The sequence below is a fragment of the Neophocaena asiaeorientalis genome, unplaced genomic scaffold, assembly GCF_003031525.2.
Source record: "Neophocaena asiaeorientalis asiaeorientalis breed wild unplaced genomic scaffold, Neophocaena_asiaeorientalis_V1.1 scaffold476, whole genome shotgun sequence".
Lineage (NCBI taxonomy): Eukaryota > Metazoa > Chordata > Mammalia > Artiodactyla > Phocoenidae > Neophocaena > Neophocaena asiaeorientalis.
Window position 1 is genome coordinate 1,120,280 of NW_020172178.1, and position 21,408 is coordinate 1,141,687.

A 21,408-nucleotide genomic window follows, 5' to 3' on the forward strand; every position below is an offset into this window, starting at 1 on the left:
TCTCAATTACTTTGAGAATCATTTCCCTCTCAAACATGAAGCCGATCAAGGCATCACCATAGATACACAAGATTCGGTATTGCCTCACTAATCTCACTCTATTTGGTGCTGAAGTCCATGGGCTTCTGGGCCCAGGCTATCCTGATATTATTTAAACATTTAGCAACCTGGATGCTTTATAGGTATTTCAAACTGGTGGCCCACAAGCTGAATTCAGGATTTGGATTTGGGCCTATGGGTGCAGACCCAATCTTATGTCCAGCCCTCTCTCCACATAGGAGAAGGCTCTGCTATGACACTCACTTTCTAACATCTCTGTATAACTACAGTAGCCAGTCCAGGCCAGAGCCCTTCAGGCAGGCTTTCAAGAGGGTCATCCTTTCCTCTAACTTGGGTGGGGAGGGCTTTCTTTCTTGAATGGACCCCTCCCCCATCACACTGGCAGCATGAGGCATTGGGGCAAACATATCCCCTGTCGGTCTGCTCTTTGAGTACATTCTCATCCCACACTCCCTCATCCCACCGTCTACCACAGGCTTTCTATCTTGAACCGTCTTAATGGTAGGATTCCAGGTTTGGGTTTGGGCTTTGGAGGAAACAGTTCTTGTGGGTCTTAGGCAGCTGTCACTGGGTCCAGCTCAGCTGACCAGGGTTTTGTGGATGATATTTGTTCAAAGCCATTGCCAACAGTGAAACGAACCTTGGATTTCCATTTGCCTTTTGCGTCTTGTTCAAGCAACACTATCAGGAAACTCTTGGAGAGGTGGGACCGTGAATTGGAGTAGACCATGGGGGTTTCCAGATCCCTGCCCTTTTACAATTTTAATAGCACACTGGTTTCTAACACATTAGTGAACAAAATAAATACAAACCCGCTTCTACAATGTTGAGAGATCCAGAGAAGAGGTAACAAGATTTCTCATTACCAAGGGTCTTCTCACACAGTGGAGTTGTCATTGGATATTGCAGGTGAGTGTGGGGTGGTGTGGTCAAGGTTCCCTAGAGACAAAAGAATCTGAAAAAGAATAGATACATGTATATGTATAACTGAATCACTTTGCTGTACACCTGAAACCAACACCATATTGTTAATCAACTATACGCCAATATAAAATAAAAAGTTAAAAAAATTTAAAACCAGTAAAAAAAAAAAGAAAAGAAACAAATGCCTAGATGCAGTTGCATCTGTTACATGTCTTATGTACTGGTTCGCTGATCTGTCTCTTTTGGCATCAGTGCAATTTTGCTTTAATTAATAAAATAAGATCAAGTTAAAAATCGATCGGTCCATCAGTAAATAGTCTGTATATAATCAGCTACTGTGTTTTTGGCAAATACAAGTTTATTACTATTCTTTTCCATAAAGAATTGCATTTTATTCTTGTTTATTATTACACAATGGTCTTTTCTAAAAAGAAAGAAAATGTTTCCCTATAGAGAACCAATAAGAGAGATTATTTCTATGTATGTATGTATCTATCATTTTGTTTATTGGAATTGGCTCAAGTGACTATGGAGGCTGGCAAGTCCCAGATCTGCAGAGCTGATGTCTTAGCGTGAGGGCCATCAAGCAAGTGAATTCTCCCTTCCTCAGGGGAGGGTCAGGTTTTTGTTCTATTCAGGCCATCAATGAATTGAATGAGGCCCACTCACATTATGGAGGACAATCTGCTTTACTTAGTTTATTGATTTAAATGTTAATCTCACCCCAAAAACACACAAACACTCAGAATAATGTCTGGACACCAAATGTCTGGGCACTCCATGGACCAGCCAAGTTGACACCTCATATGAGGTTATTTCAGTGGGCATGGAATCGTAGCACGGGCTTCTCTTTGTCAGAATACATCTGGCTTCTGATTATGGGAGAGAGTCTAATATCAGACTCATCCTTCCTCAACTATAAATGCTGAATAAAATTAAAAAATAGTTGGTTAAAGGTACTAGAGAACAATGGAGAAGGATGAGATAAGGATGGGGAGAAGATTCCAGAGAGAAAGGAATTGTGTTATAGTGAAGCTAACATTTGCTGCTGCCTTTTCCCTCTGGGACTTTGGCTGATTTGCAATCTGGGGCACAGGACACAGTGGCCTAGAGCCTATAATAGTGTCACTAGGCTGGGGAAACCAAAATGGGAGTTCAGCAGCAACAAGAAGTTAGGACTCGAGGGACCAAGTTCCTAGAGAATAGAGAACCACAAGGAAGTGCATCCAGTGTTCTGCATACAATTTCCCTTCAAAGAGTTTTCTGACTCCTGAGTAGTGAATGTATGGGACGAGATGCTGAAGAGTCATGACAAAGTCACCGGCTGAAATAACACAGATTTTAGTAGGCTCCTAGTACTCAGGGAACAAAAATTGGTGCATGAACATGTGAAGGGGCCAGGGCTCTGGAAAACAGCCACACTTTCAGTGGATACCTCCTCACTGCTACATTACGGGGGAGGCCAAATAAACCTGACCCCAAAAGAGACTGAAACCCAGTCTGTACTCTATCTGCCTGAGAGAAGAAAATCAAATCTCCTCTTGAGGAAGGAAATAGCCACAGCTACATAATTTTTGATATACATTGTTCGGCATCTAATAAAAAATGACCAGGCATAACAAATAACAGAAAAAAATAACTGAAAATGAAAAGCAGAGAATAAACACTCACAGGTATCTAGATATTGGAGTCATCAAACACAGACTTTAAAGAGAGCAGAAGTGAGAGATGGGCAAGTAGAAAGTATCCAGATTAAGCCCAGAGGAAAAAAAGAATAGAAAATGCAGGAAAGCACATAAGAGACATATGGGACGTACCTGAAACATCTAATATATGCATGACTGTGGTCCCAGAAAAAGAAAAAAATGGGAAGAGAAGCAATTTTTAAAGAGACAGTTTCTGAGAATTTTTCAAAACAGACATCAAATTGCATTTTCAAGAAGTTATATGAACCCCAAGCCAGATTAATACATGAAAAACTGTACCTAGGGACATCATTTTAAAGCAGTTGAAAGACCAAAAGAAAAGAGAGGAGAGAGAGAATGTAAAGACGCCAGAGGGGGAAAACTTCATTACCTTCAAAGGATTCTAAAAATTATAGATAACTTTTTCAACTAAAAATGTGAAGGTCAAATATAATGGAGTGACATATTTCCAGCACTGAAAGAAAACATCTGCCTACTTAAAGTTCCATACCCAGTAAAATTATCCTTCAAGAATGAAGGCAAAACAAAGGTGTTTTTATCTGAATCCGTCTGGTTCCTTGAACAGGAAAACAGAGGCACTGCAAGTAGTTTTTGTAATAAAGGGTTTTATTATAGGAACTGGGGATCCCATGAGTGTGGGTGGATTGGGGCCGGTATGAAGTTCTGGAAGGCTGCAGCTGGGGGAGCAGAGAAAGTCACCAACTACTTTAGCCTGAACTACTGGAGTGGACAGGATGGCAAACAAACATTGAAAGCAAAACAAATGAAAACAAGCTAACAAGGACTTCTGAAAAACAAAGCTGGAGGGCTTGGCTTAATATCAAGACTTACAGAGCTGCGATAATTAAGATGGTGTAGTACTGATGCAAGAAAAGACAAATAGTTCAACAGAAGAGTAAATAGGAGTCTAGAAAACACCCTCTCATACTTGGACAACTTTAAAGCTCTCAGCTCTGTTCCTGGCTGGAATGAAGGGAGAACATTTATGTCCATTTTCGTGGACTCTGTGATACTCATGGAAACTTGAGGTAGGGTGACAGTGGCTTTAATGCTATTTTCCCCACAGGGTCCTGTGTATTCGTGTAGGTTGTACCTGGCCAGGGGCTTAGTTGAACGTTCAAAGCCTATTTACCTGCTTTGACCCAGGGGCAAAATAAGTGTAGCTGGGACTCTATGGCATGGCAGAAATGGTTCAAGACCCACCAAAGAGAATCACAAGATCTTTAAAAATATACATTTTAGGTAGCTGTTGACTTACCTTGAAAATGATCAGGTTCTTCAGAAACTTAGGTTACCAGGGAGGAAGTGTTGGTGGAGGGGATAGATTGGGAGTTTGGGATTGACATGTATACACTGTTATACTTAAAATAGATAACCAACAAGGACCTACTGTATAGCACAGGGAACTCTGCTCAATATTCTTTTTTTTATTTTTATTTTTTTAAAGAGATGAGGTGGATTTATAACTTTCTTTTTTTTTAGATGTTGGGGATAGGAGTTTATTAATTAATTAATTAATTTTTGCTGTGTTGGGTCTTCGTTTCTGTGCGTAGGGCTTTCTCTAGTTGTGGCAAGCAGGGGCCACTCTTCATCACGGTGCACGGGCCTCTCACTATCGCGGCCTCTCTTGTTGCGGAGCACAGGCTCCGGACGCGCAGGCTCAGTAGTCGTGGCTCATGGGCCCAGTTGCTCCGCGGCATGTGGGATCCTCCCAGACCAGGGCTCAAACCCGTGTCCCCTGCGTTAGCAGGCAGATTCTCAACCACTGCGCCACCAGGGAAGCCCCTCAGTATTCTTTAATAACCAACATGGGAAAAGAATTTGAAAAAGAGTAGATACATGTATATGTATAGCTGAATCACTTTGCTGTACACCTGAAACTAACACTACATTTTTAATCAATTATACTCCAATATAAAATGAAAATTAAAAAAAGAAAATGATCGAGTTCTTCTAGATGGTAAAAAATTCAGTTTGAAGTATAAATACATATGGAATCTCCACTTGGGGAGAAATTTACTGAGTGAATTTCTGAATGACTGAAAGTGACAGCTTAAGACGGGAAGGAAGAAACAACTCAGTGAATGATCACTAACAATAATGCTTCTAGAGAAAAACTGCAGGCTGTCATCCGCGTGTGCCTCTGCAGTCTCAGCCCTGATCCCTGGGCCAGCGGCTCCCTCTGGGCGCCACAGTGCTGTTACAGTGAATGTCCCTGTCACAGCAAATGTCCCTCCAGATGGAATCTTTCATGCCTGGGCAAAGTCCCTGAAGGCTCTCCATCTACACCTTTGGGTTCTGAGGATGTGCTACCTATATGGTTTCACTGGGAGGGTTCACATCTGGCACCTGGACCAGTGGCCACTTGGGGGATTTGGACATTCCCTAGAGCTGAGCTATGCTCCGTGAGAATAAAGGACAGCCTTGAGGGCTGGGGCAGCCAAAAGAACAGGGTGGAGATGAACAAATGTTCATTGAGCACCTACGGTTTACCAGGCGATTAATGCTTCACATTCGTGACCTCATTTGATTTTCACAATTCTGTAACTTAGGTTTTATGTTTTCCATTCTTCAGAAGAGACTGAGGCACAGCGGGATCAAGCATCACGTCAGGTTGGCTGACCAGTGGGAGGTGGCAAGAATTCACTAGTGTCCGGAAGTCTGCCTCAACGCCGGCATCCAAAGCCTCCAACCCTTTACCTCCAAATCCCTCTCCAGCATGACCTTCCACTGTGACCCTACATGAACTTTCTGTTGCTGCAAAACTGGTTTTCTCTTCTTAGAACATACATTTTTCTTTCTTTCCCCCGGTGGCCTTTGCCCATAGTGTGTCTCTTCCACCCTCTCTGGGACTATCTTACCCTCTTTCCCTTTATTTAAGGCTTCCCTTGTTTTCAAGACCCAACTCGAGTCTTGCCTCCTTTGAGTGGGCGTGGGGGAGTTCTACCACTTGCAATTTTTGGTACAGCTTCTTCCTGGACATGTACCACACACAGCCACCCTCTAGGTCTCGACACTGACTTCATTGTGGGGATGTATTGTCACATGTATGGTACATACATGCAGCTAAGATGGCATTTCTGAGTTTCCCCACCACTTCCAGATTGATGCCTTTTTAAGACTGGGGGGCACACTTGTGGGAGTAGGACTTCTGACCTCTAAACAATGCATCATTGCCTCTGAATATTACCCCAGCATTCATCCCACTGACCAAGATTGTGCCTTAAGCCTACTGTCTCACCAGGCCATGTCAACCCTTCCACTTTCTTTGATCTTGGGGTTGTCCTTGGGCGTTTGACCTCCGTTTCTGGATTGGCCCATTATTGCATTGGCCTATCCTCACATCCCCTTCTTTTCATAGAACATGTCTTAGAGCCCCTGCCCCGGCTTCAATCTCCTCTCAAGGTGAACTAACTCCTGACAGCGAGGCAATGACGTTTCAGGACGACCTCACTTTGCTGCATAGCCAAGATCGGCCACTATGAAGTGAGAGACTCGCTTATTCCTCCTGATATCCTTTGTGCCTTTTCCTAGGACCCAAAAGACACTCAGGAAGGACCAGCAGTGGCGGCAGAAGTGGTGGACGTCTCTGAGGAGACCATAATCGGAGGCTGTCCTCCAAATTTGATACTAGATTGGAGGAGATTGTAGAGTGAATGACTGACCACTGCTCTGTGTGCTCACCCCCCCACCCCTTGTAAGCATCACCCCTCACTGTTCACAAAACCCAGGGCCAACTTTATTAGCATCTTTGCACACTGATTCAATGGTCCTCAGAGCAACCCTGAGATGCAGGCTGGTGCTGGCCTTCCTGTTTTTCAGGGAGGGGACAGGACATCCCCTGGCCTCCTACCACCATCACCCCGCAGCTGGGTTGACGACTTTTCCCAGGAAGAGTAGGCTCTGGGTGGTCACCTCCCAAAACAGCACCAGGAAAGGTCGGTTGAAATGGGCGTGTGGGGCCGACGTTGCGTTCAGAGACTGGGGCTGGGAGAGGAGGCCGGAGGCCACACCTGCCTCCGTTCCCCGCTCACTCACGTCCACTGCCGCCTTGTGTGACACCTAGAAGGAGAGAAGAGGGGCAGAGACAGCATCGGGGCAGGGCGTTTCCAGGGGCTGATGCCACCTCACGCGGCACGAGGGAGATGGAGGCGGAGTCACCCCGTTCAGGTCCCGCCTTCCCAGGCAGCACTCCAACCTTTATTTCATTTCCCGCCTCGTCCCGGTTTCTCTGCCTCCATCATTTCCTGGGGAGTCACCCTGACCGTGCTGTTTGTTCTTTGAAGGGGAGACAGATGGGCCTGAACAGGGCTGAAGGCTACCTGAGCATGCACCAGGCTGCAAAAACCCAACAGCGACTTTTAGGGGCATTTCCCAAGCACCTGGGTGCACGTGGCACAGACCCAAGTGTCATTTTCTGCTACGAGCTGCATTTGCCCTCTCTCAGCCTCAGTTTTCTCATCTTTAAAATAGCTTGCTCATCTAATTGGCTTTATTTATTTATTTTTTATTGGAGTATAGTTGCTTTACAATATTGTGTTAGTTTATACCATACAGCAAAGTGAATCAGCCATACGTATACATAGATCCCAATTAGATTAGGAGCTCCAAAACAAAAAGCACTCACATATTAGAGATATGATGAAAGGTGCTCCCAGCTTAAAAAAGATTTGCATTTTAGAATGTTGCAATTGATGGATCAAGGTCCTGATTTGATAGGGCAAGTATGATTATAAATTAAAGAATCTTTTTAAAAATGGTTCTGAAGAACCTAGGGGCAGGACAGGAATAAAGATGCAGACGTAGAGAATGGACTTGAGGACACAGGGAGGGGGAAGAGTAAGCTGGGATGAAGTGAGAGAGTGGCATGGACATATATACACTACCAAATGTAAAATAGATAGCTAGTGGGAAGCAGCCGCATAGCACAGCGAGATCAGCTCGGTGCTTTGTGACCACCTAGAGGGGTGGGATAGGGAGGGTGGGAGGGAGGGAGACGCAAGAGGGAGGAGATATGGGGCCATGTGTATATGTATAGCTGATTCACTTTGTTACACAGCAGAAACTAACACACCATTGTAAAGCAGTTATACTCCAATAAATATGTTAAAAAATAAAATAAAAAAAAAGAATTTTTTTTTAAAAAACATGAAAAGAAAAATGGACTGCTCAGCCTGAGTCAATGGTTTTCAAAATAAGCTCAGTGAAACCAGGTTGTCTCATGTGCCAAGCCCTCCACTGGGCTCCATGAAAAGAATTCTGATTTTTTAAAACCTCATTTTCACACAACTCCTTAGGAAGGATTCTGAGGCTTTAACGAAAAAAAGTTGAAAAACATTGGTGTTCACAGTCTCTTTCATTTCCATAAAGGTCTATGAAGAGATAAATCTAACATCTGAGGTCACTGTGGAAGAAATTCTGTAAAAAACTAAGCTATTTCTTTTCCTTTTTGTTTACCTTCTCCACAGAGGGCGCACACACACACACACACACACACACACACACACACACACACAAGACCACATCCCTGTTCCTTGGTTTCACATTCCAAATCTCAGCTGGTCTTTCCCAAATAAAAGAGAGTAAACTTTCCTTATGAAATTTCGAATAAAGACCCGACTGATAATGACTCTATCTTAGGAAGATGATGGAAGAACAGAGAAGCGTCTTTTATTGCCTTCCCTCCTGCGGAAAATTGCATTATTATTCTCAAGTATGAACTCTTCCTTCCTGTAGGATCTCATCAGCCCTCGCCCATGCCTTGTGGCTTACAGTATCTCCTGCAGGAGAACACGAGCCCACTCCATTGACGGTGGTCTTGACTGTGGGACTTGCTTTAGCCAATGACTTGTGAGTGGCCTTGACAGAGACCACACGTAAGGAGAAGTGTTAAGAGATATAGCACATTATCTCTGCTTTTCTCCCACTGCTATAAGAATGGTATGTCCCAAATAGGAGCTTCTCCTTTGACCTACATTCTAGAAGGAAGAGAACACGAGAAGTAGATCTGTAGCCAGATGGTAGTGACACACCTCTGACATGTCATATGGCCAGGTAATAAATCTCTGTGATGATAAGGCACTGAGATTTGGGGATCATTTGTTACTGCAGCAAAACTGATGGATATACTTCCTGTTCATGCCCACTACTCTCTACAGCTATAACAAAGGCAGATAGAGTCTCACTACCTGCCCTCGGAGGAAGTTTAAGGGATAAAAACAAGGCTAGTCCCACACCTGGGGAAACTCTGGCTCTGTGGATGACCCTGAATGTGTGTCTACTCTATTCAAGACTCCATCCCTGCTTTAAAGAATATAAAGGTCTAGAAGAAGGGGGTGGGGATGGAAAGGGGGATGCTTATGAAAAGAAGCCTCAAAGATTGTGACATTAAAAAGCCAGAATAGAAAAAAGGGGGAACTTGACTTTCAAATGCACCTCATGTCAGAGGAGAAGACACCCCACCTCTGCCAACACACATCCACACTCACCGCCTTACCCTGGAGATAGTTCTGTTGAGCTGCCCAGTGATTCCTGAGAAGTCAGCTTCTAAGTTGAATAAGCTGGTGAGACCAATATGGGGGAGTATCTCTTCCAGGTTATATGTTCCAGAAATGGAAAACCTTGGCAAATGCAAATCCAACAGGCTGGGGAGAGAATCAGACGGAGAAGCACTGCTGTCTCGTTATCTGTGCTGCTTTTGACCTGTCTGGGGGCAGCCTGAGCTTTGGGAAGGAGATGTGCTTCTCAGAGTGTGGGAACCAGTCTTCTCATGACACTACCTGCTATGCCAGGACATTCCACAACCCAGAGCTTCCTTCTCTTCAGACCTCACAGAGAGTCTGTGTCTGGATCTGAGAAGACTCCTGGCATAGCCATAGGTCTTCATCTTTGTCACATTTCTGGAGGGCTTTCTAGGTGCCAGACATTGGATTACAAGGCTTCACTGATCGAAGCCATGTAATAACCATGGAAGTTAAGTACTGTTAACATTATCCCACCTCCATATCCAAGTCATCAGCAAGCTCTGTTGGCTCAGATTCTGAACTATATCCTAAATCCATCTACTGGCAACCCCCTAATAGAAGGTACACCATCTCTCACCTGTCTGAGCTTCACGGCCTGTTGAAGATCTGATGAGAGATCATGCATGTACAGTGTGGGCACAAATCAATGGAATAACTCTCCCTCCTGTTATTGTCATGCCTTTGCCATCAGATTGCCATATTCCTTGTGCTACATTCACAAGTTTCTTGTGACCCATAGAAAAGCTGTCCCTTTCTTCCTGAGATTATTCTCCTCTGGAATTATTGTCTGACAGTTGCCATGACACCCGCAAGCTTGCTTATTTAATAGCCAGCTTGGAAACTTCTGCCTCGAATGAATTCAGATTAGACATGCTAATTCAGGTTAGAGCATCTTTACCAGTTTAACTCCTGGGCCAATATGAGGGTCCTGATATCTAACTGAAATGGGAGGTAGTTGGAAGTCAGGAGTCGAATGGTGAAAAAAAGGAAACAAATGTGGACAACAGAAAACAGGGCTTACTTGACATAATTTTTTCACAGGTAGAACTTGGAGAGTAGGCCCTACCATGGAGGGGGCTTTGAGTACAGTCTAGCTGAGGGGTGTCTGTTAGAGAGCCCAACGCAGAGTAGGTGTTCAATCAGTGTAAATGAAGAAATGGAGTTACCAGGAAGCATGATTCCTCTGAAAAAACTAACCTTTCTCACAGCTGAATGGAGGGAAACCTGGCAGCCTGAATTTTCCATGTCTGAAAGCCCATTCAAATGTTGCCATGATATTGTAACTCTCGGGCACAAGAAATGGTATCAGGGAGCAGCATCTAAGTTTAGAAAAATAACTTGGATTGGTTTTGATTTTTGAAGGTCTAAGTGGGAGGTCAAAAGAGACCCTTCCTAAGGGAAAACCTACTGGTCTAGAAGATCCTATAGTATTTCCTCCTGTGATGGGGGAAGGGGCAGGTTCACTCCAAGGGCGCTTAGGAATATGGGGCTGGAATCAGAAACTGACCAGAGCTATGTAGATTCACAGACAACAGGAATAATACTTTAAATCCTGGCTTCTGTTCTTGACCTGTATCTCTTTTATTTGGTACTTGAATCTCTACCCCAAAACAAAACACCCTTTCTCTATCCTTGATACCTCAATGTCACTGGGGTGCTGAGAGAAGGCTCCCGTGGACATGCAGGTGACTGATGCCTACCAGTCGGTGATGGTGGATTAAAGATGGACATCAAGATGTTTAGTCTATACGCCCCGCGTCCCTTGAATCTGGTGGGTTCTGTGAATGATCTGACCAATAGAATATGGCAGAAATGACACTGGCAAATTTCCGAGCCCAGGCCTTAAGAGAGTGGGAGCCTTCACTTCCTGCCTTTTAGAACGCTCCTTCTTGGGGCCCTGAGCTCTCATATAACAATATCAACTGTGCTGAGCTGCAGAAGCCCAAGATAGCCTCATGGACGTGCTGCATGGAGAGAGAGAGAGGTGCCTGCTCGGCCCTTAGCTCAGCCAGCCGGCCAGCCCAGCCTCCAGATATCTGAGTGGAGGAGTCTTCAATATTCCCCCCCGGCCACCATCTGACTCCATCCTTGAGAGACCCAAGTGAGAACCACCCAGCTGAGCCCCGTCCACCACAGAATTGAGAGAGATACCAGATGGGTTTCTTTTCAAGCCATTCCATTTTGGGGTGGTTTGTTATCCAGCAAGAAGTCATTAGAACTTGAGGCCAGATTTTATCCCAGAGTGCCCCATAAAGGAAGATACACTTCAAGAATGGGTAGCTGGAGTATGAGGTCTAGGGAAACCAGAAAAGGCTAAAACCACTGTGAGAAAAACCACAAACCAAAAAGCAAGTGAGATGGAAAGGGGTAGGTAGAGATTCCCCCAAAGTGGCAATTGGCATTTTGATTTTTACAATGTTTTTCTTGGTATTTAATTTTTTAAAGAAATGTTTTAATTAAAACAGAGGCACTCTTAAGAAATACCCACTGTTCTGTAGGGGTCATAATTATTCTTAATAATTGTCCTTGATCTGATTTGTTGCCTACACTTAACTACCTTCTGGTAGTAAATTATTATTTGGAGAAAAAGAGAAGAGCAAAGGCAGAAAGATGTCTGGGAGGGGATAAGAATGATTAATGCCTGGTGAGCACTTCTCCTGCACCAGGTACCAATTTCATATTCTATACATATTAACTCAATTAATCCTCCAACCAACCAATGTGGTGGTTATCATAGCCCTATTTTACATGTGAGGAAATTCAAGGCCTGAAGAGCAAGAATTGCCCAAGACCACACAGTTGGTTAGCTGGTAGGGCAGTGAGCCAAGCCAGGGCTTAGGGTCTTGCAACTGGAGTTGATCAAGGCCTGCTCGAGCTCTTGAACAAAGTCCTTGCACTCTGGCACTTACCTGGGGAGGAGCAGTTGATCCCATTTCCTCAGGGTCTCTGGCTGCAGGGCAGCCTCTACCTGAGCCATCTTTCCCGGGTCAGGGAGGATCAGCAGGGCCAGGGCGTTTCCACTGTATTCCATCTGGAGGATGGTGCAGGCCACCTCCTGGTCGTAGAGGAACCTGTGCATTTCCTTTTGGTGCATCATGGGGATGCGGAGAGAGGTCCTCTCATCCACAAAGAAGCTCTCTTGCTTTGGGGTCTGGTAGCAATTCAAAGGATGCTTCCACTTGGCTTAGAACACAAAACCATGAGAACACACTCTAAGAGAGCAAGTCTAGGCAGACATGCACTAAGCCACGCTGGTTAGAGATGCAGAATCTGTCACAGTCTTGTCCCCGTGTGTAGTATCTCGTCTCTTTCTACTTATAATCTCCACTGCCAACCACCTCCTGACAGCACCGATCTTGGTGACAGGGAGAGGGGGCTGGCTCATCCTGTCCCTCACGCCCACTTCCAAGTGACCAAATACTGCTGATTCTGCCTCCAAAGCCACACCTTGATTTGAGACCGCCGTCTTACTTTGAACCATCTCACTAAGCTAACTTGTCTCTGTTCTTCCACCCTTATTCTCATTTCCCAAATTGTAGCCAGACTGAACTTTCTACAACAGGTATGTCACTGCACTGCTTTGAACGTTTTGGTGATTTGGGGATCCTAAGATAAAGTCTAGGGTTCTCAACACAGCCCCTGATTACTTTTTTTATTACAACTCTCAGCACTCCCACCTAGGCATTCCACTGTTGTGTTCTATGCTCCAGTCCAACTAAATTTGTTTCTTGAAAGTCAACGGTCGCTCTTTTCCTTGGAACTTTCCTCACCTTTGGAGAATCAAAGATGATTCAGACTCAGACCGTAATGGTTGAACCCATGGATGTGAGGGATACACACCAACCCTAGGATAGCGGTTGCCTCTGGGGAGGGATGGAAGGAGGAAAATGGGACCAAGGGATGATTAAAAAGGACTTGAATTGTATCTGCAATATTACATTTTTTTTAAAAAAATAAAAATCTGAAGTAAATAGTAAAAATGTTAATATTTGCTAATTCTTGGTGGGGGGGAGCGCATGGTGGATTCTATGTCATTCTCTGCATATTTCTGTAGGTTTGAAATAGGCAATAATATAAAAAATAAAATATTTCTCTAAAAAATGAAGTATTAATAGAAAAGTGAGATTGAGTGTCAGTGGTATTAAAAATCAAGATAAAAGTAGAATAGGAAAAACATGGCAAGAGAAATCAAATATTGATAAATTACGAAGTAGCCCTATAAGAACATTATTTAAATATACAGAGGCAACTTTCAGAAGAAACGGCTACAGGCTTCTGGATAGGTGCCTTTTAGGGGCAGGGCTGGGGATGGAGGAGCCGGAGGCAGCCCTCACCTTTGAAGAACATGTAATTCAAGAGAACCATGAGCGTGTCTTGGGTGAGCTCCTCCAGGAAGTCCACAACCTGCCCATACGTTTGCTTCTTCACGAAGTCATTTATCTGCCTCCTAGTTGTATTAGAGTCCGTGAAATTGACAGAAAAAGCGAAAGCCCGGTACAGCTCCCTGATGTTGCCCAAAAAGTGCTGCTGTGGCTTCAGCTGCTTGTCCAGGAACAGGGAGTTGCCTACTTTCAGTTCAAGTTTGGGGCTGGGCAGGTCAAGGGTGTGGATGAGGCTCTGGAAGCCCCGATGGATGTCAGCTTCTGGGGTCTCCGTGAGGTTGAAGCCGAGGCCTTCCAGGATCTGAGCTGGAGTGTCAGCTTGCGCCCCCAGAGAGAGCAGGGCCAGGGTGCTGGAGATGCTCACCGGGGAGAAGAAGATGTTTCCTGAGGTTTCTGCTGCCAGCTGCTTATATAGACGCAAAGCGAAGTTGGTAATGGTGGGTGTGATTTTGCGGTAGGCCGGGAGGGCTTCTGAGAGCTGGCCACGGGGAGCTTCAGGCACCCCCAGGCTCTTATCTCCGCGGGCAGGAAAGGGTTGCCAGTAGACAGAGGCCAGGATCCCCGCTCCCAGCAGCCACTGCCACGCTGGCCCCATCCTCTAAAAACAAGATGGTGAACACATCATTCTCCTTCGTAAGTAGCTTCCCAGTGCTTCACATTTACATTCGTCAGGGAATTTACATTTACATTCAGCAAACCTCCCATCCAAACTGGATCCCACAGAGGTGTCAGGTGGGGTATTGTAGAGCAGGGGTCCCCAACCCCTGGGCCGCACAGCAAGAGGGGAGCGGCGGACAAGCAAGCAAAGCTTCATCTGCCGCTCCCCGTTGCCTGCGTTACCGCCTGGACCATCGCTCCGCAGCTCCGTCCATGGAAAAATTGTCTTCCACGTAACAGGTACCTGATGCCAAAAAGTTTGGGGACCGCTGCTACGGAGGGTGAGGCGGCGATGAGCCAGCGGGCTCCAGATGCTTTCCCCCAGGCTAGAGTCAGAGCAGCGGCCTCTTGTCTGCTTTACATATTGATTTGCCTGTAAGATTTTGCTGAGAAAAGGACTCTGGGCTATTAAAAAAAGAACTTCTGTGGTCTTTTCTGCCTGCATTCCTCCCTGCATCTATCTTTCCTCCCTCTTTTCCTTCCTTCTTTTTCTTTTATTTTTCTCCTTTCCAGTCATTCTTTCAATCACTCGTTAACTTTCAAAGACTGAGGCAACCCTCAATACTAGGGAACAAATGGTCAGGACACTATGACACAAGTGATGTTGGGCTTCCCCTGCACCTAGGTGTTGCCAGTAACTAGAATCTTGCTGACTGGAGGGGAGAGGATGATGTGTGGAACTCCTGGGCCAGGCTCTCCCAGAAAGAGGAGTGCCCTCTACTTTTCTGGTCTCCATTCGCTGGAGTGTGGATGCAACGATCAGCCCTGGGGACATTGTGGGTGGGCACAGCTCATGAGGAATGAGGGGTGGCAAAGCTGCAGGATGGATAGAGCCTGAGGGTGGGGAAGAGACAAGAAAGCTCTACTCTGTCTCCATCAAACCTGTTATTTCAAGTACCTCTTGCCACGCGCAAGGGCTGAAACCTGTATCTTAGTTGATGGAGAGTTTAAGGAAAGATATATATTAAATTGTACCCCCCGCCCCACAAATTCATATGTTGAAGTCCTAATCCCCAGCATGTCAGAATGTGATCTTGTTTGGAAATAGAGTCATTGAGATGTAACTAGTTAATATGAGGTTAATATGGGCCCTAATCTAATATGACTGGTGTTTTTATAAAAAGGGGAAATTGGACACAGACATACACACAGGGAGAAGGAGATGTAAAGATGAAGGCAGAAATCAATCAGGGTGATGCTCTACAAGCCACGGGACACCAAAGATTGCCAGCAAACCCCCAGCAGCCAAGAGAGAGGCCTGGAACAGACTGTCCCTCAGAGCCTCAGAAGGAACCAGCCCTGCCAACGCCTTGATCTTGGACTTCTAGTCCTCAGAGCTGTGAGAATCCATTCCTGTTGTTTAAGCTGGGTGGAAGTTTGTTATGGCAGCCCCAGGAAACAAATGCAGTAACTCCTGTGCTTTAAGTGATAAAATGTGCCACAAGAGCCTTCGTGTCACCCGAGGGGTTCAAAGTGCTTCAGGGTTGGGAGCGAAGCCCCAGCTCAAGGTGAAGCTGCAGTGTAGACAATGTGCTTGTCACACACACATCCCCACGTGCACACACTCGGACCCCCCCCATCCCCCGCCTTGCTGTCCTCCGTAAGGAGTCTCGTCCCCTCGCTCCCTTCAAAACTGACCCTTCTGTTGTCCCACTTTGAACCCCTCGGGTGACACGAAGGCTCTTGTGGCACATTTTATCACTTAAAGCACAGGAGTTACTGCATTTGTTTCCTGGGGCTGCCATAACAAACTTCCACCCAGCTTAAACAACAGGAATGGATTCTCACAGCTCTGAGGACTAGAAGTCCAAGATCAAGGCGTTGGCAGGGCTGGTTCCTTCTGAGGCTCTGAGGGACAGTCTGTTCCAGGCCTCTCTCTTGGCTGCTGGGGGTTTGCTGGCAATCTTTGGTGTCCCGTGGCTTGTAGAGCATCACCCTGATTGATTTCTGCCTTCATCTTTACATCTCCTTCTCCCTGTGTGTATGTCTGTGTCCAATTTCCCCTTTTTATAAAAACACCAGTCATATTAGATTAGGGCCCATATTAACCTCATATTAACTAGTTACATCTCAGCGGCTGCCCACAGCTAATCACCCCATCCTTGTTGCTCATCTGTTCTGATAAATTTTGTGTCTTAATCAGCACCTTTAATACCTTTTGCCCAAACCAATGATCTCTGGGTCGCTTACATATTTTTGTAGATGATTTATAGCGCCTGGTGCTCTAAATACCCAACCAAACCCCCAAGGCCAGTTGTCAGGAGGGACGAATCTAGCCGCGTTATCGATTACGTCGAAACACATTTGCTGGTCAAAGTACTGCAGGTAGTTTCCCAACGCCACGTCCCACCCCCTCCAGCACAGCTTGCTGTAGGCCCACTTAATTTCTGTTCATATTGGGAAGGAGAACAACTTAAAGATTGGTCTGCTCCTGGGGAAAATTAGAAGTACAGCTGTAATAAAACTATTTCCAGTTTATTCTTTTTACCCCAATGAACTCACCACCATTTCTACTTACCGAACCCCCAGGATACCCAAACTTGCAGAGGATCTATTTCCCAGAGGACTGAATTGTAAGTCAGGGGGTCCGGGTTTGAATCAAGCCTCTGCAGTTAAATCACTGGGTGATACTATGTAAAGGAAGCTCTCTGAACTGCAGTGTGTTATTTGTAAAATGCAAATGACAATGTCTACCTCCTGGGGGTGGGGTTGCTTGTGGATTATAAGACGTAATATCATGTATATAGCACGTGGCACATAGGAAGTATGCAGTGTTAATTTTTCACTCCTTTCTACTGAGGCTGGATATAGTTACACCCAATTTATTCCTTTATTCCTTTTCCAGAAAGATCCCAGAGGAAAATTAAGAACTCCATGAATTAATTATAATATCCCTATTTATTATTTCTTTTATGGTAGGGATATTAGCTATATTGTATCATTGGTTCCCAGACAGATTTGTTCTCAAATGCAGGGGGAGGGATGTATGTGAAGCGGGGATAGTATTTGGATCATCTCAAAGCCTGGAGAAGAAGGTACTATTATTGGAGTTTAATGGGAGACAGAAAACTCTCGAAATGCTAGAATAGTCACAGCCAAAGAAGAAGGGTCCATCCCAAATGCCAGCAGTGCCCCAGTGGAGAAAATCTTGCTTAATTTCTTTAAATTGAATCCTTGTGAGAACCTTAACACCTTGGTAATATTATCCCTGGAGAGAAACACCTATTAAGGAGAGAAACACATAGTAAGTGGCAGGGGCATGATTCAAATTCCAGACCAGGCCCCCGAATCATCACTCTTTCATATAACAGAATTTCCAGTAAAGTTGCTGCAACAACTTTATCATTTTGTTTTGGGTTGTATTGTTCCGTTTTCTTGTCTAACTTCAAGGAATACTGGGAGTTTCTCAAAAAATTTAAAGGCCAAGTTATCCATAAAATGTTATTTAAAACCTGAAGTTCCTACGTCAAGCCTTAGAAGGAGTACATCATCACGTTTTTCCTTTAGGGGACTCAGTTCTCCCATTTATTCTGCCAAAGTGAGAGAGAGAGTGAGAGAGTGAGAGAGAGAGAGAGAGAGAGAGCTGTCACCCCCGCCTTCATTTCAGACACAAGCGTGGTACTCACAGCAAGGTCCCTGGGCTGGGGGCCCTGGGTCTTCAGCGCTGCATCACCTCCTACCCACAGGAAAATAGTGTTTGAAGGTCATGGCAGCCTAGTCAATATTTGTCAGGTCAATTCCTGGAACCGGTATGAAAACAGGAAGTGACCTTTTCTTCAAAGTTTCTGCCCTGCCAGCCTGTCCTACAAAGTGAATTGTGACTCTGGACCCAGCTTGGTTTGAGGATGTTCTCATGTTGGAGATGGCAGCAGGGGGTCGTGATGTGGAAGCTGCTGATCCATTACCTGTGTGTGGTGTATTCCAGGCAGTTTTCTTCAGGAACCACCCTCACAATATTAATGTGAAATGTTAACTATACCTACTGTGATCATTTCACAGTATCTGTAAATCAAACCATTATGCTGTATACCTTTAACTTATACAGTGATGGATGTCAATTATTTCTCAATAAAACTGGGACCATTAAAGAATGCGAGAGGCATGATTCCCTCTACTTTACAAATGGGAAGCTAAGGCCCAGTGAGGTCAGTAACTCGTTCGCTCACTAAGTGGGTGGTGGAGCCATCCTCAGAAGACAGATCTGACCCGCCGGCTGAGGCCTTCACTACAACACCAAACCATTCCGGTATTTTACTGGTGCTTTAAATAAATATGATCCACGTACAGGAAAAAAAAGACTGGAAGGAAATTCAGAGAATAGAGCAAAATTTTCTCTCCCGCCATATCAAAAGCTTTGTAAAGTGGGATCATTGATTTTTTTTTCTTTTTCTTTGCAGTACGTGGGCCTCTCACTGTTGTGGCCTCTCCCGTTGTGGAGCACAGACTCTGGATGCGCAGGCTCAGTGGCCATGGCTCACATGGCTCCCGGACCAGGGCACGAACCCATGTCCCCTGCATCGGCAGGCAGACTCTCAACCACTGCACCACCAGGGAAGCCCGATCATTGATTTTTGTTTACCTAAGATCTAGAACCAAGCGTGGAACTAAATGAATATTTTTTATGAGTGAGTCTTTTGGTGATGGAATTGGGTAATTTTTATGTTCTTTGTAGATTTTTGTCTTCTCTTAATTTCTCAAAAAGAGCATGTATTTTATTTTTAACAAAAAACAATAAAACATTGTTAAAAAGTAGAGTTATTTAATTGTACATGTAAAGCAAAATAAAAGCTCATTCAGGTCGGCACAGTGGTTCCAATCAAAAGGCACTTTTAAAACATAAAGGCTCCTAGGATACTGAATCTGATGCTATGATAGGGTGGGGCTGGAGGTACCTCTGGCCTGTCTGGTGTGCTGAAGCCCCAGATGGAGAGCAGAAGGTACTCACAGTAGGACCCAACAGGTGTGTGCTGGAAAGGTGAAAGCCAAGGACACTTTGGCCAGGCACTGATGGAGTCTGGTACACCCACTGATGTTTGAGACGCTACCCCTGGTTCTATAACAGTGCCAAGAACTTTCTGGGTGCTTTATAAAGACACATTTGCAGTATGAATAAACAAAAAAATTGAAGTACACGGCCAGAGTTCCTTTCTCACCTAAGAAGAATCCAGTTCACTCTTGGCTTGCACATAAATTACTTGGCTCTTTACAATCGTGTGTCACACGCTAGGGAAGAAGAAACAGTCCCGGGAGACGAACATTTTGGAGTCTATTACAGACCCTGCCACAGTAGAGACCCTCACAGAGCTGTGGTGGGAATGAAACGTTTGTACATGGGCAATGTTTATGCAGTGCCTGGCCCAGAGCAAGGAGAGAGAGAGACAGAGAGAGGGATTTTAAGGAATTGGTTCACGCATGTGATTATGGAGGATGGCAAGTCCAAAGTCTACAGAGTAGCCTATCAACCTGGAGACCCAAGAAGAGTGGACATTGCAGGTCAAGTCCGAAGGCTGCCTGCTGGTAGAATTCCTTCTTGTTCAGGGGATGTCAGTCTTTGTTCTATTAAGGCCTTCAACTTATGGAAGGCAGTCTGCTTTACCCAAAGTCCACCAATTTAAATGTTAATCATCCCCCTAAACACCCTCACCAAAACATCCGGAAGAATGTTCAACCACATATGAGGGCACTGTGGCCCAGGCAAGTTGACACATAAAGTTGACTGTCACACACGTCATGTGTTAGTAGGAAAGAGGATTGAGTAACACCTCCTTGGGTTGCTTGGTTTCCTTCCTGGAGTGCAAACCTTTGACCTTGGTGCACAGACACCTCACCTGTGTGTCCAATCTCAGAGGCAAAGGGCAGGAAAATGTGCCCTTACACATATGAAAGTAAACGCCTCTCACCATCAACCTTGGAATCACACCAGCTCACTGCTGCAGTCATAGAAAAAGCCTACCCTGGCCTCTAGTGAAGACACCACATTTGTGGCACCAAAGTTTGTGAGATGGCACAGCTCGCCATGAGCTTGGGCAGATGGGCTTGGTTAAGTCTGCAGAGTTGACCTGGGTGCTGACTGCTTCTCAGTCGTTTCCCAGGCTTTTTCCTATATGTGCCAATAATCTTCTTGTTTCACGTGCCACTGCCTACCTCCCTTTAGCGTGTGGGACACTGGACCCTCAATATCCTCTACTAAATGGGTCCAGGCCCCCAACATCCTCACGAGCACCTTCCCCCTCTGCTTCAGCTGTGGATCTGCTTGGAGATAAGACATACACGAGCATGGATCTCTAGCCCTTCCTCCCTCTGGTTATGCTGTTGACTCACTTCCTGCGCATTTTCTAGAACAATCCACTTTACTGTTCCTCTCTCGAGCTAGCCTCCTTATTGAGCTACTTCTCCAAGCTGCTCTTGTGGCCCATCCCCAGGCCTCTCCCTTCTTGGAGCTTGGGTTGTAAGTGGTGATGCAAGTGACAAGCTCCTTTCTTGGGCATTTGAGCATCCTTGTTAAAGGAGTGAAAGTTTTAGCCCTGAAGTGACTCCTTTGGTAGTGGACGGAGTTCCTTCAGGGTCACATCATTCCCGGAAGAGAATACTTGGGTTGTGTCCTAAACCCCACCACAGAGGGACTTCTGTGGTTTGGGGTGACCAGCCATCTCTCATCCAGTCCAAGGCTCCCGGGTCTAATTGTGGGCCCCCAGGTAGCTCTGGCTTGGTCATGTCATCGCATGGCTCTGCAGTCAGTCCCCCCTGCCCCATCTTTGGCCTCCAATCTCATTCCTGGCCTTGTGTTTTCAGCACTGAGCCTGGGCTCTCTACCAGAAGAGTTTTATTTCACCCTCTGTCCTAGTCTGCTGCAGTTGCCGCTCTGAGCTAGCCCACCCAGGCAAAGTACTGCCTCTTGGGTGTCACTCTTGGGTCAGCCTGTTTGGCCAGTGTCTTTGCCAGCTGTGCCCATGGCCTCTGGATCTGACTTCCCTAGTCAAATGTCTGGTTTCCATCAGACTCCATGATCCCTCCCATATGTCCAAGGCAAGTCATGGCCAGCCAGCTAGTTCCCAAGTCCCAGCCTCTCAAACACACACACACATACACACACACACACACACACACACACACACACACACACACACACAAAATCCTTTTTTCCCCTCATCAGTT

General features: G+C 45.5%; 1 protein-coding gene across 1 annotated transcript; it reads right to left on the reverse strand.

Moving 5' to 3' along the window:
* Positions 1 to 6,407: 6,407 nt before the first annotated feature.
* Positions 6,408 to 18,034, reverse strand: SERPINA11 (serpin family A member 11). Its single transcript, XM_024759719.1, has 5 exons — positions 17,880 to 18,034; positions 13,549 to 14,194; positions 12,124 to 12,397; positions 9,187 to 9,334; positions 6,408 to 6,752 (listed from the first exon to the last, which is right to left on the reverse strand). The coding sequence occupies exons 2-5, from the start codon at positions 14,189 to 14,191 to the stop codon at positions 6,549 to 6,551; spliced, it is 1,269 nt and encodes a 422-aa protein (XP_024615487.1). The 5' UTR covers positions 14,192 to 14,194; positions 17,880 to 18,034; the 3' UTR covers positions 6,408 to 6,548.
* Positions 18,035 to 21,408: the final 3,374 nt, after the last annotated feature.

Excerpts from the sequence above, each read along its gene's own strand:
- SERPINA11 (XM_024759719.1), bottom strand. The coding sequence starts at position 14,191 with ATGGGGCCAGCGTGGCAGTGGCTGCTGGGAGCGGGGATCCTGGCCTCT. Across the intron at positions 9,335-12,123 it reads GATCAACTGCTCCTCCCCAG|CCTGTTGGATTTGCATTTGC; the intron begins GTAAGTGCCAGA and ends TTCTCTCCCCAG. Across the intron at positions 6,753-9,186 it reads TCAACAGAACTATCTCCAGG|GTGTCACACAAGGCGGCAGT; the intron begins GTAAGGCGGTGA and ends CTCTCCTTCTAG.